Raw genomic sequence first — 19,469 nt, 5'->3', positions numbered from 1 at the left:
TACGAAAGAAATTATTCAGGTCCCCGCTTTGGGAGGAGGCTTTGGGGGTGGTGGGAATATTTGAAATAATGGTGGTGGGAGGGTGTCATGGTGGTAGGATTGGTTTTGGAATATTGAAGATAATAAACTATTGTAAACAACTTTATACAAATAAAATAAAATTTAAAATGAAAGAAAAGAAAATGCCTCACAGAGGCAGGCGGGTGGATGTGAGGGCAATTGGTGGAGGGATGGGAATGGAAATGTTGTTTGTCTGAAACCCGATCATGAAAAACTTTATCATCCATGGTGACTAAATCAAATATTTTAAAAAATTACTCATGGGCTGGAGCAATAGTAGGGCACTTGCCTCACACACAGCCGACCCAGGTTAGTTTTCCCAGAAACCCATATGGATTTCTGAGCCCCTGCAGGAGTGAGTCCTGAGCACTGAGTCAGAAGGAACCCTGGGTATGCTGGGTGTGGCCCCAAAACAAACTGAAAAAATTAATCATTTTTGTGTGGGGCCAGAGTGATAGTACAGCAGGGAGGGTGTTTGTCTTGCACATGGCCGACCCAGGTTTGAATCCCAGCATCCCATATGGTCCCCCAAGCACCGCCAGGAGTAATTCCTGAGTGCACAACCAGGAGTAACCCCTGAGCATCACTGGGTGTGACCCCAAAAGCTAATAATAATAATAATATTGTATGTTTGGGTGCTCTAGGAGGAGACCCTGTCTTGGGGGCCAGGGAGGGGCAGGTGGGATCCATTTGGGGTCTTGCAGGATCCCCAGGGAGATGAGTTATGAGACTCAGCAGAGACGGCAGAAGCCCAGGCAGTGCAGGGAGCAGATGGGTGTTTTCTTACACCCGGAGAAGCCAGCTGCCTGCTGTCACCCCGCCCTGGCGCAGGGAAGCCCAGTGGCAAATACAAAGGGTGACAGGCTGAGAAACAGCTGAAGAAGTCGGCTCAGGAGGGGTGTAGCTTCTCTTCTAGGGGAGGAAGAGTTAGTCACCTCACCTGGGTGGTCGATACCATTAAATTGTAAATGAGAAGGTGGGGGACGTTAAGATTTCAGTAAAAGGCTCCTCTGATGGGGTGACAAGCATTTCAATAACAGGCCAGCAAGGCTGGTGAGGAGTGGGTGGAGGGGGCAACAGGAGCCTGCAGGAGAGCAGTAGGACAGAATCGGCCACGGGGACAGCCCTGGGGCTAGGCACTGGTCTGGGACATCCAGTTTGATCCCCGGCACTCCACGGGCCTCTGAGCACAGAGCTGGGAGTTGCCCCCAAACAGCTCCTGAGCACCACCTAACATGGACCTGACCTCGGCTGTCTAAAAGGAGACACATAATGAACATGGGCTGGAGCCCAGCTCTGCGCTCAGCATCTCACCTCCCCCTGCTTTCTTATTCTGATTAAAATCCAAACAGCCACAGAAAGCAGATCTTCATGGGCCTTGTAAGAGTTCTCTCCATTTTGCTTTTGTTCAGGGAGGGGAGGGGTGGTTTGGAGTGATAGTAAAGCAAAAAAGGTATTTGTCTTGCACATGGCCAACCCGGGTTTGAATCCCAGCATCCCATATGGTCCCCCAAGCACCGCCAGGAGTAATTCCTGAGTGCAGAACCAGGAGTAACCCCTGAGCATCACTGGGTGTGACCCCCCAAAGCTAATAATAATAATAATAATATTGTATGTGTGGTTGCTCTAGGAGGAGACACTGTCTTGGGGAGCACACCTGGCGTGCTCAGGGCTTAACTCCTGACTCTGCACTCAGGGATCACTCCTGGCAGTGCTCAGGGATTAACTCCTGGCTCTGCATTCAGGGATCAATCCTGGCAGTGTTCAAGGGACCACATATCTGGTGTTGGGAATCAAACCCAGGTTAATTGCACGGAAGGCAAGGGCTCTACCCATTGCACCAGCTCTCCAGCCCCTTGTAAGATTGTTTCAGGGTAAAGATGAAGCATGCTGTGATGGGTCAGATCATAACTTAGCCTGACAAGACTGGTAGCTACAATATGTGTCAAGATGAACATGAGGGAGGGGCAAGGACTTTCCTTCCTTTAAAAATATTAAATGAATTCACTTACATCCGCATGATAGACACAGGCTCACAGAAGGGCTCTGAGTGTGGTTCGGCTATGACAGGCGTTGGCTGGATTTGTTCCCCTGTGTTGTTCTGAAGAGTCACTCGGTGATGTCATTCAGATGGCTTTCTGAATGTCTCTAAGTTTTTACGGAGAGCAATAGCAATGCCTAAAACAAGACTTTATTTTTTAACTTAAAAAATTTAAAAATCCTTTAATAAAGAAGACATGTTGTTAAGATCTATTCTTGCTTTCCTTCTTAGGAAAGTAATTTCCCTCAATCAGCAACTTTTCTAGTTTGAAATTGGCCAAGCAAAGAACATTCTTGAAGGTGACCCAGATATGTTTTTCCTTACAGAGATTCTTTGTAAATGATTTGGGACATTTGATTCCCTTCAATGGAAGGCAGGGAAGATGCTTGCCTTGCATGCAGCTGACTTGCATAAGAAAAAAAGAAAGAAAGAAAGAAAGAAAGAAAGAAAGAAAGAAAGGAAGGAAGGAAGGAAGGAAGAAAGAAAGAGAAAAAGAGGGGAAAGAGGAGGGAGGAAGGAAGGGAGGAAGGAAGGGAAAGAAGGGAGGGAGGAAGAAAGGAAGGGAGGGAAAGAAAGGAGGGAGGGGGGAAGGAAGGAAGGAAGGAAGGAAGGAAGGAAGGAAGGAAGGAAGGAAGGAAGGAAGGAAAAAGGCAAGGATCACTTTTTAGAAAAGCCAGTTGAAGTCCCTCTTGTGGGTGACTATCTATGAGAATGACTTGCCTTGCTCCGAGTGATTCCTCTGTTGGCTGTGAAAGGGGATGTTCTTGGGATGATGCCATTCGCTAGTGAAGTGTGTCTTTTGCGGGGCAGTTGCCATAGCTGGAGCCTGACGCCCGTCTCGTAGAGACCACGGCTGGTGGTGTGCACCATGTGAGCCAGATGTGGAGCATTAAACACCAACGCAGAAGCGAGTGATGTGTGGGATCCTGGAAGCCCTCCTGCATGGCTGGGGGCGCTGAGCTGGGGGGGGAGGGTCACAGGAGCATGTGTCTTGGGGGCAGGGGCTGCCAAAGAGGAGGGCAGGAAGGGGCGCTGCCTGGCATTGGGCAGGCGTCCATCAGTAAACCACCGGCAGAGAAGACACAGGCCCTCGGATCCTATCGGAAAGGCTGTGGCCCCCCGCCCTCTGCACGGGGGCAGGAAGTGTAGGACTCGCAGGGAGGGGCCCCTCCTGTGTAGGAATCTGTGCCCTCGCACCAAACAGTGCGTGTTCTGCGTTGGTTTATGAAATGCATTTACTCATTTCTTCCCTGGGTCTCCCAGGCACCGCCGGGGTGGGGTGGGTGCGGCAGGACTGTCCGAACCGTCTCAGCGCCAACCCTGACTCCTGGCCCCTCAGCCCAGTTCACGCCTCTCTGGTTTAACGTTCTCAAGAACCAACACCCTCATTCCTGTGCCCCCGGGTGGGAGAGAGGGGCTGGTGCCTTCTCTGGAGCCCTGGGGATGGTACACACATCGCAGAACAAAGCCTGGCCCGGAGGACGAATGCCACCCCAGGGCTGCAAGGAGTCTCGAAACATTTCACATATTTACCTGGGAAAAAAAGGGGGGCGGGAGGGGAGCGCATTGCTGTACACTTGGCATAGTGTGGGGGGCACTCAAGGCCTGAAGGCCATTAAAGTCGGGGGGATGGCGCCATCTAGTGGCCATGCAGCTTTCCCACGCAAGAAAAGGCAGGCTTGGCGAGGGGGCATTTCTAGTTGCAGGAAAGTCTTGGCACCCTCTGATCAGATGGGGCAGGGCAGATCCCAGTGGCCGGAAACTTGGAGGTGGGCGTGAGACCCTCCCCTTCGTGAATCATCAAAGTATTCCCGCCCCAGAGACTTAGGTTCTCTCCCTTGTCGGGAGAAGAGAAAAAAATCAACGGTCATCCAGGCTGGGCAAGGGCTTGCCCTATGAGCCCAGACCCGGGCAGGGGGGGCCGGTGCTTAGGGAAGAGCAGACTCCTGCAGGAGGCTCCGATGGGGTGCGGGGTCCCGGGAGGAGGAGCAGGAGGGGGGGTGCCCAGGTCAGGGTCAGCCCAGGCCAGCAGGGGGTTCCTTCGGAGACAGGGGCTGTGTGGAGGGGGCGGTTCCTTGGGAAGATGCTGCCCTAATGAAGGCAGAGGGGGAGGGAGGGGCCTGGGACCCAGTCCTGGAGGGCGTTTGCTGGGAGCGGAGTGGATGGGGGAAGCAGACACATTGGATTCAGGGAGGGAGGATGATGATTCCAGCCTGAGCCATTTGGAGGCACGAAGACAGCGGGATTAGGGGGCAGGGTGGGACTTGTGTCAGGGATCAGTGGGTGTTCCTTCATTGTCACTGTCATCATCCTCCCGTTGTTCATCGATTTGCTCGAGCGGGCACCAGTATCGTCTCCATTGAGAGACTTGTTGTTACTGTTTTTGGCATATTGAATACGCCGTGGGGAGCTTGCCAGGCTTTGCCATGCAGGCAGGATACTATCAGCAGCTTTCCATGCTCTCTGAGAGGGACGGAGGAATTGAACCCAGGTCAGCCACGTGCAAGGCAAATGCCCTACCTGCTGTGCTATCGCTCCAGCTCTATGGGTGTGCCTTAGGGGCTGGTAAACGGGGCCCATGCTTACGTGGAGCTTGGCCTCCCTCTAGGGACAGGCTGTCAGGGAAACTGCAGGCACAGGGTGAGGCATGCTGGAGACAGAGAAGGGGAGAAGAAAGGGGAGGGGGGGCTTCACTGATGCCCAGCCCTGGTGGGCGATGATGGCGCCCATATATCTAGGGGTGCAGGGCAGTGGAGGGGGTTAGGCTGCAGTGCATTCCTGCCCCCACCAGCAGCAGCCTCCCTCAGTGCCCCACAGCAGGAGGGGGCCGGAGTGCCCCGCGATCTGGGTAGAGATGGGGTGAGGACAGTGGGGGTGCTCAGGGAATGCTGAAGGGGCTTCGGCTTCTTCCTGACTGGCCAGGAAGCCGGTGGGAAGGAGGTTAGTGGAGCCCTGGTCTGACTTACTGCGACTCCGAGCTTGGAAACAAACCACGGCAAGCAGATCCTCAGAGCGTCCCTGCAGGAACTGTCCTGTGACCCCAGTGAGAGGTCGCGGGGCTAGAGCAGGGCTGGGGTGCAGCGGGTGCTGGGGGGGAGTGCTGGCTGGTGCTGGTGGACGATGCTTACATCACATGGTACCTTCCAAGTCCAGGGGAGCACCTGGCCATTGACTCTGGGGGCACGAGATGGAGTCTCGGCCAGGACCTGCTGGCCTCTGCGTCCGTAGGGGGCAGAGACATGAGAGTTGTCTGTTTGTCTCTGCCCACAGGTGTTCGATGGGGCGAGCGAAGCGGCCGCTGTGGTGGGCACCTTCTGCGGGTCCTCTGTGCCTGCGCCTTTCCTCTCTTCCAGTAACTTCCTCACGGTGCAGTTTGTCAGCGACGCGACTTTAGAGAAGGAAGGATTCAACGCCACCTACACCTTCGTGGACAGTGAGTACCCGAGACCCTTTTTTATGCAATTGAGGACATGTGTGTACGTAGGCACCGGCCATGGTGCCATGACAGCCTTTGGAACTCAACCACAGTGTCATGCTTGCCAGAATCTGAACACATCCTTGGTCCCTGAACCCCATGTTTGTGGTGCTGTGTGTAACTGACGGTCTTGACTCGCTGACATTCTTAGTCAACAAGAGAAACTGTGGGGCCTGAGAGATAGTACAGTGTTTATCACGTTTGCCTTTCATGTGGCCAACCTGGGTTCGATCCCCGGCATCCCATACAGTCCCCCAGTCACTGCCAGGAGTGATTCCTGAGTGCCAGGTGACCCCTGAGCATCACCAGGTGTGACCCAAACCTCCCTCCAAACAAAACAAAACAAAACAAAACAAAAGTCAGGATAGACCCTAACCCCCTTGCCGCACTTTGTAAAGAAGATTCTCCAGTCTGGGAGGGTCTGAGGGCAGGATGGATCGTGTCATCTGGGATGATTGCCAGTTTCCATGTCAGCAACTTTGTTTTACCTCTCCCCCACCCAGTGCCTTGTGGGGGAACATATAACGCAACATGGACCCCGCAGAGGGTTTCCTCGCCGGATTCTCTGAACCTTGATGTCCCATTTTCTGTCTGCACGTGGGTCATCGAAGCCCCTCCCCACCAGCAGGTCCAGATAACTGTGGAGGCTTTGCAGCTGCTCTCGCCAGCCTGTGACCAGAATTCCTTGGTCATTCAGGACTCACCTATGGTAAGGGGGACGGTGGACAGAGGCAGCCGGTGCTCACCAGCATTGGCAGAGCGCCCAGAGCCAAAAGGTCTCATGAAATAACTTCTCAAAGCAGATTCCCACTCAGAGAGCTTGGTCAGGGATTATTGAAACTCTTCCTAGGTGTGAAGGGGCTGGAACTGCATCTTAGAGTTGGGGAACTGCATCTTAGAGTTGGGGAACTGCATCTTGGAGTTGGGAAGTTCTCAAAGTTTCACGGAGCAGGAAAATATTGGGGTGCCTTGCATCTCGGGACCCCATCCTGAGTCTGATGGCCAAAGAGTGCCCATTTTTCTGGAGTTTTATGGTCCTCAGACATCAGCGTTCCAGGGACCAGGCTAGGTGAGGCACTTTTGCAGTTGGCATCTGGGTAGAGGATGAATAAAGGGGTCCGTGCAGAACACAGGAGGTTTGGCAAAGGGGCCACTCAGTGCCAGACTCACTGGTACTGTAGTCTTGGGCACATGAAAGAAAAAGTTGTTTGTGTTTAAAAAGAGAGAGAGATAGGTGTGAATTGCCTATGGGATAAGTTGTTGGGTAGTTGACCATGAAAATGTGGGAAACCCTGAAAATTTGGGCATTCTGCTTCTCCCAGGGTGCAGGCAGGTGGCTGAAAGAAGGAGGGTCATAAGTGAAGTCTCCTGGCCAGGCACCTTCTATAGAGAATGGGAGAAAACACAAGGATCCTGCATCATGTTTCTGCCACTCAGGACACAGCTGCCCTATCCCACTAGGTCTAAGTGGCATGTTCAGACCTGCTGTTTACTGCTAGTAGGGGAGCCCGGTGGACCACCGGCCACACTCCCAAGGGTGTCCCGTGGCAAAGTGGGAGCCCACATGGTGAGTCTGTGGCATATCTCAGAGAAGTACTGGATGATAAGTAGGTCCTGGGTGCAGTGAGACCCTTGGGTTCACACTATACAGTCGAGGGACCATCTGATCCCTTGAGCAGCGGGTCTGGCCAAGACCTTCCTTATGCCTCCAGGTCACTTCCTACGGTGACTTCAGGGTATGTGTTCAGGCCCTTTGGTGTCTCTGAACGTCCTTCGCGTGTTCTTGGAGACATGGTCACCTGCGATTCGTGTCATTCCAGAGCCACGGACACCCGGGAATTCAGCTCTGCGGCGGCAATGCCTCGGTCGTGCCCCGCTTCTACTCGTCTCTCCGCACGGCTGTGGTCACTTTCAGGTCCCCAGTCTTCAATGGAAGTGCCAAGGTGTCTTTCTCTTACCAGATCGCAGGTGAGCACCGGGCAGTGACCCCCACCCTTCCATATGGGGTTATGGGCTGCCCCCCTGCTAGGAGATAAAAACAGCTCCCCTGAACCCGGGGTCAGTAAGCTGCCCAGCCCATGTCCACGGGGGTCAAGGCAAAGGAACATGGTGAGAATGTCCACATCATTCTAAATGGTCCATGTTTCAGGAGCTCATCTAAACATGGATCCTTTATTATTTGCCTGCACACACACAGAGGAAATGTGTCCTGGAAACCTTTTCTGTAAAGATGAAGATGGCCTAGTTGGGTCATCACCCAAACTGGGTCTGTTTCCGGAGAACACTTCCCAGAATAGTCCTTTCACACTTAATGAAAACTCAGGTTATCTTAGATTAAAAACAGAGTGGGGAATGTCTGGCCACAGACTAAGAACCCTAAGAACCTGGGGTCCAGCCCAGGTCCACAATGGGACAGATGCGGATGTTTCCGTCAGCTTCCTGTGGCCCATCTGGCTAAGACATCAGGCCCAGAAATGAGGTTCTGAATATCCAAATGGCCTGGGCAGAGAAACATTCCCCCACCCCTAGATGTAAATAAAGGAACCCCTTGGGGTGTTTCAATATTTTTCCCAGTGGAAAGAACAATGATAATTTGTCAGTCTTTTTTTAAAATTTTTTTTGCTTTTTGGGTCACAGCTGGCGATGCACAGGGGTTACTCCTGGCTCTCAGTGATTACTCCTTATGGTGCTCGGGGGACCATATGGGATGCTGGGAATCAAACCTGGGTCAGCCATGTGCAAGGCAAACGCTGTGCTTTCTCTCCAGCCCCTAATTTGTCAGTCTTAACAGAATAAATAATTCTTCTATTTTCCTGGCCCCAGTGAGAATAAAGATTCACCAAGGAGAAATCTTTTTGTGCGAAACTATGTCTTCCGAATATGACCTTTCTGCTAAACAGAGTCAAAAGATCAGCCCACCACACGTCTATGTGGGCAGACAGAAAGCTAGAAACACAGCTGCTGAGGGCAGGGCGCCCTCCCTGTGGCTTTCCCACCGGGCCACTGTGTCCTGCAAGAGACCCCCGGGCTCAGGTCCCCTCCACCTCGCCTCAAGGGGCTTGGGTCTCTCGGGTAAATGAAGGTGCTGTTTTTTTTTGCCTTTATCTGCTTGTCTGTGTTTGCTCACCTCCCTGAATTATTCCCGTCAGGCGGGACAAGCCCCCAGGGGGACTGAGCTTCCAACATGAATCCTGACTCTTTTATTTCCCACTAAGATTGCAATCGCGAGTACCAGGCGGCGTTTGGCCAGCTGCGGAGTCCCGGCTGGCCCGAGACCTACGGTGCTGGCCTGCAGTGCTCCATTCTTCTCTCGGCCCCACCCAACCACAGCATCTCCCTCTTCTTTCACGAGTTCGGCCTCGAGGACTCCAGGGAATGCCGACACGACTTCCTGGAGGTAACATGTCTCTGACATCCATGACCCCCGCCCCCTGCTCGGGAACTGCTCACAGCCCAGCTGGGTCCCTCACTGACCCTTCGCTCCCTCAACACTTAGCCTGGGCTGGGGTTGGAGCAATAACACAGCAGGTAGGGCGTTTGCCTTGCATGCGGCCGACCTGGGTTTGATTCCCAGCATCCCATATAGGTAGCCCTGCACTGCCAGGAGTAATTCCTGAGTGCAGAGCCAGGAGTAACCCCTGTGCATCTCCGGGTGTGACCTGAAAAGCAAAAAAAAAAAAAACAAACAAAAACCAAAAAACAAAACAAAACCAAAAACAGAAAAAGACACTAAGCCCGGGGATTGTAGCATGGGGAAGCCAGCAGGGAGCATATGCCAGGTCTCCCGGGGGCTCCATGTCTGTGGGACAGACAGACAGACAGACAGACAGACAGGAGAGAGCTATGGTCCAGTTGGAAGGACACCCACATCGGTGGGACACCGGCCAGCTTCTGGAAAGAGGTTATTGGTGTGATTCTAATGAGAAGAACTGAGGGCAGCCATGGGTAAGACACAGGTGTGGGCAGAGATACAAAACCAGCTGCTCTAAAATGACCAGCGTCTCTTCCCCGGCGGCCCGAGAACTGGAGGATTTCCCTCACTCGGGCACATGACCCTTGCCCAGGGTACCCTTCCTCCTCGGCCTTCAGAGAGTGCATCTCCACAGTGAAGCAGCTTCCGTTGGCCCGGGTCCCTGAGCCCCCAAACACACAGGCGAGAAAGTTCCCCAGAGGAAAGAGAGAGATACAGAATGACTGCATCCATTTGTGGTATATTAAAATATGTAAGAGAAGAAGAATATCCATGGCCAGGGAAAACAGGGGTTAGGAAGACTGGTCAGAGGTTGGAATCAACCACAAGTGAGTGTGGGGCTGAGGGTAGCAAAGATAGAGAAAACACAGCTATGACAATAATCGCTGGGAATGATCCCGCTGGACAAGAGCTGAGGGTTAAAAGTAGGTAAGGGATATATTAGATAACCTTACCTTATCAATATTGCAAACCACAGTGCCCAAAAGGAGGCGGGGGGGGGGGGGAACAGAAGAAAAGTGACTGCTATAGAGGCAGGCAGGGTGTAGGGGGGTGAGGGGAGGGAACCTGGGGACACTGGAGCTGGGAAATATACACTGGTGGAGGGATGGGTGTTGGAACACTGTGACTGAAACCTAATCATGAACATTACCCTTTATAAGGGTCTATCCCACAGTGATATGCCAAACACAGTAACAACAAGTCTCACAATGGAGATGTTACTGGGCCCGCTCAATCAAATTGATGAACAACGGGAGGACCGTGACCGTGATTCAATTAAAAAAATAAATAAATAAATAAATAAAGCAAAACCAAGGAAGCAGAGGAAGGAACAGCAGCCCAGACCCTACTAACTGTCGGCTCCTTTCTCAAAGGTGCGGAGTGGACGGGACAGCAGCGGCCCGGTACTGGGCACCTACTGTGGGACCCTCTTGCCAAACCCCATCTTCTCTCAAGACCATGAACTGTTCCTGCGGTTTCAGAGCGACGGCGCGATCTCGGGTCGCGGGTACGAGATCACCTGGACCTCCTCGCCCTCTGGTAAGGTTTCTAAACCTGGGCAGGGTGGGAAGGGCCACCGGGAGAGACTGGGGCTACAGGACAGAAAGGGACCTCCCCCTCCCCCCCAGCCTCAGCCTCCGCCTACGGGCTGCATTCCTGCTACAAAATAGGGACATAACAGAGAACGCACAGGCAGCCAGGCAACCCTCTGTGCAGCTTCTCTCCGCTCTAGGTCTGAGGAAAGTGAGTTCCTGGGTGAAAATGCACATGGGGCAGAGAGAAAATAGTCCTGTGGCCCTGATGAACTAGGATCCTGTCCTGTTTGGCCTCCCAAGCGCTTGCCCAAGGAATCTATTTGGTAGCATTCAGTCAGCTGCGCTGGGTCATTCAGGGCCAGGGCCTCATGATGTGGTGTTCTGAGCACCCTGTGGGGCAGGGGACCCCCAGGGCCACCCCGGAGGGGCTTCACGGATGATGCAATGTCAGGGACCAAACCATGGCCCTGTGCAAGCAGAGCAAAGCACACGTCTAGTCTGCGTTCACCTGTGCCACCCCAGCCTTGGTTTTCTCCCCGCCTGCCTCCCCTCCCCTCCCCTACCTCCCTCTCACCCCCCTCCCCTGTCCTCGCCCTTCTATCCCCTTCCCTGTCCTCCCCCTCCTCTCCCCTCCCCTCCCCTCTTCTCTCCTCTCCTACCTTCCTCTCCTCTCCCCTCCCCTCTCCTCTTCTACCTTCCTCTTCCTCTCCCCTCCCTTCCCCTACTCTCCCCTTCCTCCACTTTCCTCTCCCCTCCCCTCCCCTGTCCTCCCCTTCTCTCCTCTTCCCTCTCCTCCTCTATATTCCCCTCCCTTCCCCTCACCTTTTCTCCTCTCCCCTCCCCTCCACTCCCATTTCCTCCGTGTTCCCTTTCCTCTCCCTTTATTTTCTATCCTTTCTTTCCTTTTAACATTTGGTGCTTCTCTGAGAATTAAATAATTACCAGGAAGCCACAGCCCTGGTCCCTCTTGTCTCTGCATCCCTGCTGGGGGAAGGGGTCCTCCCCGCCCTGCCATTGGCTTCACACCTGGGGGGAGCCTGTCCTCTTCTCCTTCAGTTCGGGGGGCGCCCTCTGCCTCATCCATCCCCTGGCGGGTGACCATGTAACTGAAAGAAAGTCACTGGATGCCTTGGACATGCGAGGGGGCGGGGGGAAGGGGGACACTCCAACAGCCCCAAGAGCTGAGTGCATGCCAAGGAGGACGGAGAAAGGACTGGCCCAGAGATGCCAGCGAGCCCTGCAGTGACCGCCTGCAGCAGGCAGGAACATTATTTTTCTAGGTGCACCAAGCCCAGTGCTGGGGGGTTCTGGTTTGCTTTTGGGTTTAGAGCCCCTCCCCCGCGGTGGTGCTGGTGGGAGTGGGCGGGGAGAGGGTGCCCCTGAGCAGGCCAGGGGCTCCCAAGGCTCCCAACTGTGCTGTGGGTGCTGACGGGTCCTGCTAGCCTCATGGGCACCCCAGACCCTGCCCTCTGTCCCCCGCAGGCTGCGGCGGGATTCTGTACGGGGATAGCGGCTCGGTGGCCAGCCCCGGCTACCCGGGCTCCTACCCCAACCACACCCACTGCGAGTGGACCGTGTTGGCCCCCGCGGGGCGGCCGGTCACCATCAACTTCGACTTCGTGAGCATCGATGACCCCGGAGACTGTGCCCGCAACTACCTGGTCGTCCACGACGGGCCGGACGCGCGTTCTCCATCCTCAGGGCCGTATTGCGGCTCGGTGAGTCTCGCCCCAGGTCCAGGTGCTGCGGGGTAAAAGCATCTTTCAGGGCACCTTTACAGGTGCGCCCGCGCTCCCGGCTGCTGGGGGCCGGGCGCCACCTAGTGGAACTCGCGCATAACTGCGACCAACGCGCGAGAATCGCCGTGGCAACCGTAATGGTCTAGGTTTAGAGTCCAGTTCTAATTCCACTTCAGAGAGAACGTCGGTGGGGTGGTGGTGGGATGGGCGAGGGACATGCTTTTTTTTTTCTTTGCTTTTCAAAGTGTCTTGTGGGACTGTAATGAAGCGCCCAGGTTGGAGACTCTTGATAATTTCTGCATGAAGAAGCAATTAGAATATTGTTGGCACCTAATGCCGACTTTCCTTGGGGAAACGGTGCGAATTCTTGGGGGACATGTTTCATCCCAGTGATTTTTTTGGGTGAATCACAAAAAGATTCATACTAGATGGGGAGAGTAGCTTGTTTTTGTAAAGTTCTGATGGAATCAATCTTCCTTAAACGAGTTAGAATTCAGAGGTGGAGTAGAGGCAGTTGGATCTGCTGCCCGCCCGTTCATTTTGGGGAAGTGGTATTTGCACAGGGCTGACCCTGATGCAGACCAGATCCACCCACTGCCTACTTGCCTCAGGGTTTGGCACAGACTTGGCCACCATCTCCTAGTTGAGCAGAAATTGCATAAGATAAGAGGTGGGGGGGGGGTGAGTGGGGGTGTTGGGGGCGTGGTTCTGGATCCCTGGCTTTTTTTTTTTTTTTCAGATTCCTGTTGTAAAATAGCTGCAACCTGGCAGGCTCTTGTTAAGTATTTGTTAAGTGGATGATGAGGAAATGAGAGGAAATAGACTTATTTCCCCACCACACACACAGTTCTACAGACAGAATATGAATATAACACCCCCCCACACACACACCTGTAAGGAAATGCTAATATCCTAGGGGCAAGTCGCAGACTTTACTCTCCTGGTTGCTTCGTTTACAACTGTAAGAAGGTGCTCCCTTCCTCTAGGGGATTAAAAAATGATTATGGGTAGTTTTATTGAAGTAGAATTCCTATCCCATACAGTTCATCTTTGAAAAGTGCCTCTGGTGCATGGGACATGTCTAGCTCTCATCAGACCTTAAGAGACGTCCTAGACCCCAAGGAGTCCCTTTATTCACCATGCACCATTCAGGCCCCATCATGTTCCTTTGTAGCGTATCCACCACCCCAGCCTGGTAACTTCTAGAAATACCCGCGGGTTCACTGTAACACCTCTAAAGCCATTGAGATTCTCCTGTGGCCAGCACAAGGCTGACCTACGAGGCTGGGCTCTCTAGGCAAAGGTACAAACTTGTCGACAGCTAGCGCAGTGACTTCTGGTTTTCCCGCAGGACACTGACATAGCACCATTTGTGGCCTCCTCAAACCGGGTCTTCATCCGCTTCCACGCCGAGTCTGCACTGCGCCCCTCTGCCCTCCAACTCACCTGGAACAGCTGAGCCCCCCGTCATGAGTTGGATGCCCTCCACGTTCATCCAGCCCTGAGTTGGCTGCCAAGCAGAGGACAGTGGGGCAGACCTCAGCACCCTGCCACGCAGACCCTAAACAGCCTGTGTCTGGGGGAATAGGAGAACTTTTTGTTTCTCGCAGAGATTGTGCAGAATTTAGAGTTGGACAAAGTCTGGAAGCAGAGGCCAGAGTTCTGTGATGGATCCAGAGACTGTGTATTTCACAGCAACTCTCTTGCTTGGTGACTTCTAATGCTTTGACTTCCCGTGTCCCCAAATTCCTCCCAGATTGTAAATGATCACAGTGGATGATTCTGCAATGATTATGTGCTGGGCATCTTACGTTTTAAACCTTATGGTGATTCTTCGCTGTCAAGGTCAGCGAAGGGTAATAAATGTGATTGGATGTAGCCAACAGAGCTGTGTTCTTTTTTTTATTTAGGGGCTAGGGTACACCAGCAGCGCTCAGGTTCCACTCCCAGCTCTGTGCTCAGGGATTGCTCCTGGAAGGCTTAGGGGGCCCTATGGGGTGCTGGGGATTGAACTTGGGCCAACACATGCAAGACAAATGCCCCACCTTTGTATTTCTTCTGGGGCCATTAAAACTCAGTCTTTTGTATGGCACACAGACATAGTCATACGTTGAATGTTCATGGTTTGACAGATCAGATGAACCCGTCAGAGCAGACACTCCAGGACTCTGCTGCCTGCATTTGAATAGTAGCTCTTCTGGTTAGTTAAGACCATTCTGAATTGTTCTATGCCTCAGTTTCCCTGTGTACCATCACTGATTTAGCTCAACAACTCAGTGTGTGAGGGTGGTGATCGTCCAGCCAGCCCTTTAGAAGGTTTTCTGTTGCCTCTCATCAAGCAAGAGAGTTGCTGTGAAATACAGAGTCTCATTAAGATCCAACCGAATGAATGATGAAGCATGCAGGAACTCTCCCTTCATCTTACTCTACTGCACAAATGCCAGAGAGCTTCCTTCTTCTCAAAACACAGAGCCATGAATAAATAATTCTCACCTGAACCATCCCTGCTGCCTTTCGCTCAGCCCCTTTGACAGGGCGAACTGCTTTATGGATGACCCTCTGCAGGAAAGATCCGTGAAGGTGAAGAATAGAGCTGTGGAACCCCCAGGGGCTGAAGAGTTGGAATAATGCCCTAAAATTCCGAAGATGAAGTCTGCCAGAGGACTAGAGCTCCCTTAAAAAACTCACTCTTTTATCTGAAACCAAATCACAGAGATCCCAGGTATGGAGAAAGTTGACAACAACATCTGTACTACCCTAGGGATTTTATCTAGAAGCAGATCCCTTGCACAGCTGCCCAGCAAGAAGGGATGATCTAGTGTAGACATGGTATGCTAAGGTACCATGCTGTGGATCAAACACTGAAAACTTGAATGGCAGTGACAGAGCAACACTCAGCAAGATGCTCAAGGCTGGATGTCCAGGGACAGGCATGCTTAAAGGAAGCACTTTAGGAAAAAATAAGGCATGAAATTTGCCTATACATGGATGGACATGGAAAATATGATGAGTGAAATGAGTCAGAAGGAGAGGGGCAGATATAGAATACATTTATTTGTAGCATATTACGAAATATATAGAAGACCAAGGCCAGGGATAACAGGGGCTAGGAGGAGGGGTCACCGGTTGGAATCAGCCACAAATGTGTGTGGAGCAGAAGGTAGGTAAGATAGAGAAGGGATCTGTTATGATAATAACAGTTGGGAATGATCACACTGGACAAGAACTGAGTGTTAAAGGTAGGTGAAGGGATATACATGACAAAGTTTCAGTATCAGTACTGCAAACCACAATGTCCAAAATGGGGTGGGGGGAGACAGAGAGAGACACAGAGAGAACAAAAGCACCTGCGATAGAGGCAGACTGGGAGTGGGGTAGGAGGGGTGGGGGGAACCTGGGAACACTGGTGCAGGAAAATGTACACTGGTGGAGGGATGGGCGTTGGAACGCTGTATGACTGAACACTGTATAACTGAAACTGTATGACTGAAACACTGTATGACTGAGCTTTGTAAGGGTCCATCTCACAGTGATTTAATTTTAAAAAATCGTTAAAGAAAAAGGAAGCATGCCTATGTGTCTTTGGAGCCTCTGTGAGTAATCTGCAGGGAAGAATGGGGGTTCCGTTTCCCAGGGATCCCCTCATTTTCTCCAACTCTGCTATTCATGCGACTCACTCAGAAGTGCTATGACTAGCTGTCACACGAGACAGGGCGAAGGTGATCACGTCCCTCCTCCAGGGAGCTGACCTCCCACCTCCTCGTCCAGCTCCTTCTCCACTCATTGACACTGGCACCCGGTCACCATGTCCCAGCTGCATCACCGCCAACGAGGGTTTGCGATGAGGGACTTGGCCAAGTCAGCCAGCAACTGGCATGCATTGGTACCATCGCGCAGGTTGTCAACATATTGAGCGCCACTGAGTGTTGCTTTTAGACCGCACATGAAATCACAACAAATTGCAGTGTGACAGGGATGGGAGTGAGGGGTGGTGACGTGGGGAGGCCTTCTTTGGGAGAAAACAGAAAGTGCTGTTTGGCCCGGTCTGAAGGAATAAATGTCCATGAAATGGTTTGAAGCCTGCCTCACAAGCTGGGGGAGAAGGCAGCTGGGATAGAGAAGGGATCACTAAGTCAATGATGGTTGGAGGGATCGTTCAGGATGGAAGATGTGTGCTGAAAGTTGACAAAGGACCAAACATGATAGCCTCCCAGTATCTGTATTGCAAACCATAATGCCCAAAGGGGGAGAGAGAGAGAGAGAGAGAGAGAGAGAGAGAGAGAGAGAGAGAGAGAGAGAGAGAGAGAGAGAGAGAGAGAGAATAAGGAGGAAAGTGCCTGCCACAGAGGCAGGGGGTGGGGTGGGGTGGGGATGGTGAGAGAGATACTGAGGATATTGGTGGTGGGAAATGTACACTGGTGGAGGGATGGGTGTTTGATCAATGTATAACTGAAGCTCAATCATGAAAGCTTTGTAACTATATCACGGTGATTCAATAAAAATAAATGTAAAAGATGGGAGAAAAATGCCTGTGAAAGTAAAGGAAATGTCTGCTCTCCAGAGCTGAGCAGAGGCTGAACCAGAAAAGGCTCAAGGTCATGTAGTAAGCTTCCCCCCTTCCAGATGGGAACAGGAGCTGGGACACCTCCCCAGCAAAGAAGTGGACCCAGGAGGCACGAACACTTCCCTCCAGCCACGCCAGGGTCTGGACAACCAAGGGAAAATGTTTGAAGGAGGGGGGGGGGCTGCATGGCGCCCCCCCAGCATGGCCGGTGTCAACCAGTCTCTGCCCTCCTCCCGCCACCCCCCGAGAGCCTGAGAGTTGAGGAATTGGGGGAGCCAGGGGGTTTCTCCCACCCTCTGATCCTGCTTCCCTCCTGCCTTCTATCCACTGGACCTCACGGAGAATAGTGCCAGTGCATCTTCCTCTTTTTTTAAAAAAAAAATATTTTCCTCCTTGTTGTCTTGGTTTGGGACCACACCCAAGCAGTGCTCAGGGATTCCTCCTGGTTCTGTGCTCAGGGATCAGTACTGGTGGGCTCAGGTGCCCGTGTGGCGTGCCTGAGGGGTCAGGAATTGAACCTGGGTTGGTCACCAGCAAAGCCAGCATCCTCCCTGCTGTACTGCCACTCCTGCCCAAGTGTCCCTTCTTCTGGATGGTTAAGTCTAGCATCCCTGGCCACAGAAGACTTCTCCTGGTCCTCAGGGTGCTGGCTGGACAGCTGTGTCTTTTCTGTGACCACGCTGGCCTTTCAGGCATTCCTGTCTTCACAAGACAAGAGTGCCCGCATTAAGTCCTAAAGAGGGCAGAAAACACTGCTTTGCTGGAAACTCAATGCAGACCTTCAGGCTTCCATCTCACCAACAGAAAGAATGACAGCAGCATGGCTGGGACTTAAGTAGAGAGACACATAGAAAAGAAACTTGAGGGCCTGGAGCGATAGTACAGTGGGGAGGGTGTTTGCCTTGCACATGGCTGACATGGATTTGATCCCCTGTATCCCATATGGTCCCCTGAGCACCACCAGGAATATTCTGAGTGCAGACCCAGGAGTAACCCCTGAGCATTGCTGGGTATGACCCCAAAAGCCAAAAAGAAAAAGAAAAGGGACTTGAGACCACTTAATGGCATACAAAGAGAAATGAAACCAGTGCTTATCTGCACAGATATGTCGAGAACCTGCATTTGTGAAGCAAGAGCAGGGAGCTATGAAACAAGAATGGGACCGAAAGGTAATTTTTGTAATAGCTAAAATACTTTCTTTGGTTTGTTTTAGGACCACACTGGGACCACACCCAGTGGGCTCTGTGCTGGCTAGTTCATTCCTACAGCCCGGGAGATACAAACCTCAGGCCTCCTGCATGCAAAGCATCCACTCAGCCCTTGGAGCCATCTCTTCAGATCTATAGCTAACATCATTTTTAAAAAATAGAAGGTCTGGAAGATAAAATTGAAATTAATCTAAAAGAATTTCTTCAATGAAATACATGAAAAGTAAACAAAACAAAACAAAACCAAAAAGATCACTGTAGAAAGTTGGGTCAGGAGACTACTGTAAAGGTTTATCCAGAAAAAAAGGACAAATCAGAGAAAATTGTGAAAAAAATTCACAAAAATGAAACAATTGCAGAGAAGAAGAAAGAAATGAGTGTTCACTTAAAGAAGGACCACATGAAATAAAACATAAACAGACTTAGCCAGAGAGAGATGGCCAATTTAAGAATGTGAGGGGTCTGGAGCGATAGCACAGCGGGTAGGGCGTTTTGCCTTGCACGCAGCCAACATGGCCGACCCAGGTTCGATTCCCAGCATCCCATATGGTACCCTGAGCACCGCCAGGAGTGATTCCTGAGTGCATGAGCCAGGAGTAAGCCCTGAGCATCGCCGGGTGTGACCCAAAAAGAAAAAAAAAAGTGAGGAATAATAAAAATATCACAAATGCATTGCAGAGCCTGGCAAGCTAACTGTGGAATATTCAATATGCCAAAAACAGTAACAATAACGAGTCTCATTCCCCTTACCCTGAAACAGCCTCCAATATGGCGTTGGGAAAGACGAGTAAGGAGAGGCTGCTAAAATCTCAGGGCTCGGACGAATGGAGACGCTACTGGCAACCACTCAAGCAAATCGATGAACAACAGGATGACAGTGATACAGTGATATAGTGATCACAAATGTATTGGAAGAGAAAACAGCAGTTCTTCCAAAAGTTTTACACCACCACATTTCAGTGTATCAGCATGGGAAGCACAAGTCAGTGGAATTATGCCCTGAATAGCTAAGTTTGAGCCTAGAATTGCATGCTAGACAAATTAAGGTCTGGGCAAAATGAAGACACTTTAAAACTTGCAACTACTCACAAAAAAATAGGTTTTAAAACAAACAAAACCCACACCTTTTAAGAGGGTTCCTTCAGAGCCACTCCAGCAAAACACACACAAGTTCTCTTACTCTCTCTATTGGAGCGACAGAAACTATGAGTTTAAGTTGGATCAGGCAGTTAGCAGGTTCTGAAGTGTTTAAGATTCGCTGAATTCCACACAATGGACAGAATGTAAAACAGCAAGATCTCATCGATGTGGTACAAGAGCTACAAGAAGAAAAAGAGGAACATTTAGAAATGTGTAAATATTAAAAATCGCGTTA

General features: G+C 51.7%; 1 protein-coding gene across 1 annotated transcript in view; it reads left to right on the top strand.

The window, feature by feature from the left end:
* CUBN (cubilin) overlaps nucleotides 1–13,781 on the top strand; it is a 277,528-nt gene extending 263,747 nt beyond the window's left edge. Inside the window, exons 61-67 of the mRNA XM_056114630.1 lie at nucleotides 5,372–5,534; nucleotides 6,080–6,285; nucleotides 7,397–7,544; nucleotides 8,792–8,973; nucleotides 10,422–10,587; nucleotides 12,066–12,301; nucleotides 13,674–13,781. Coding sequence (XP_055970605.1) covers nucleotides 5,372–5,534; nucleotides 6,080–6,285; nucleotides 7,397–7,544; nucleotides 8,792–8,973; nucleotides 10,422–10,587; nucleotides 12,066–12,301; nucleotides 13,674–13,781 — 1,209 coding nt within the window. The remainder of the gene's footprint in view (nucleotides 1–5,371; nucleotides 5,535–6,079; nucleotides 6,286–7,396; nucleotides 7,545–8,791; nucleotides 8,974–10,421; nucleotides 10,588–12,065; nucleotides 12,302–13,673) is intronic.
* The last annotated feature ends 5,688 nt before the right edge of the window (nucleotides 13,782–19,469 follow it).

Source organism: Sorex fumeus, unplaced genomic scaffold (genome assembly GCF_029834395.1).
Source record: "Sorex fumeus unplaced genomic scaffold, SorFum_2.1 ptg000026l, whole genome shotgun sequence".
Taxonomy (NCBI): Eukaryota; Metazoa; Chordata; class Mammalia; order Eulipotyphla; family Soricidae; genus Sorex; species Sorex fumeus.
This window is presented reverse-complemented; position numbering and strand designations above follow the sequence as displayed.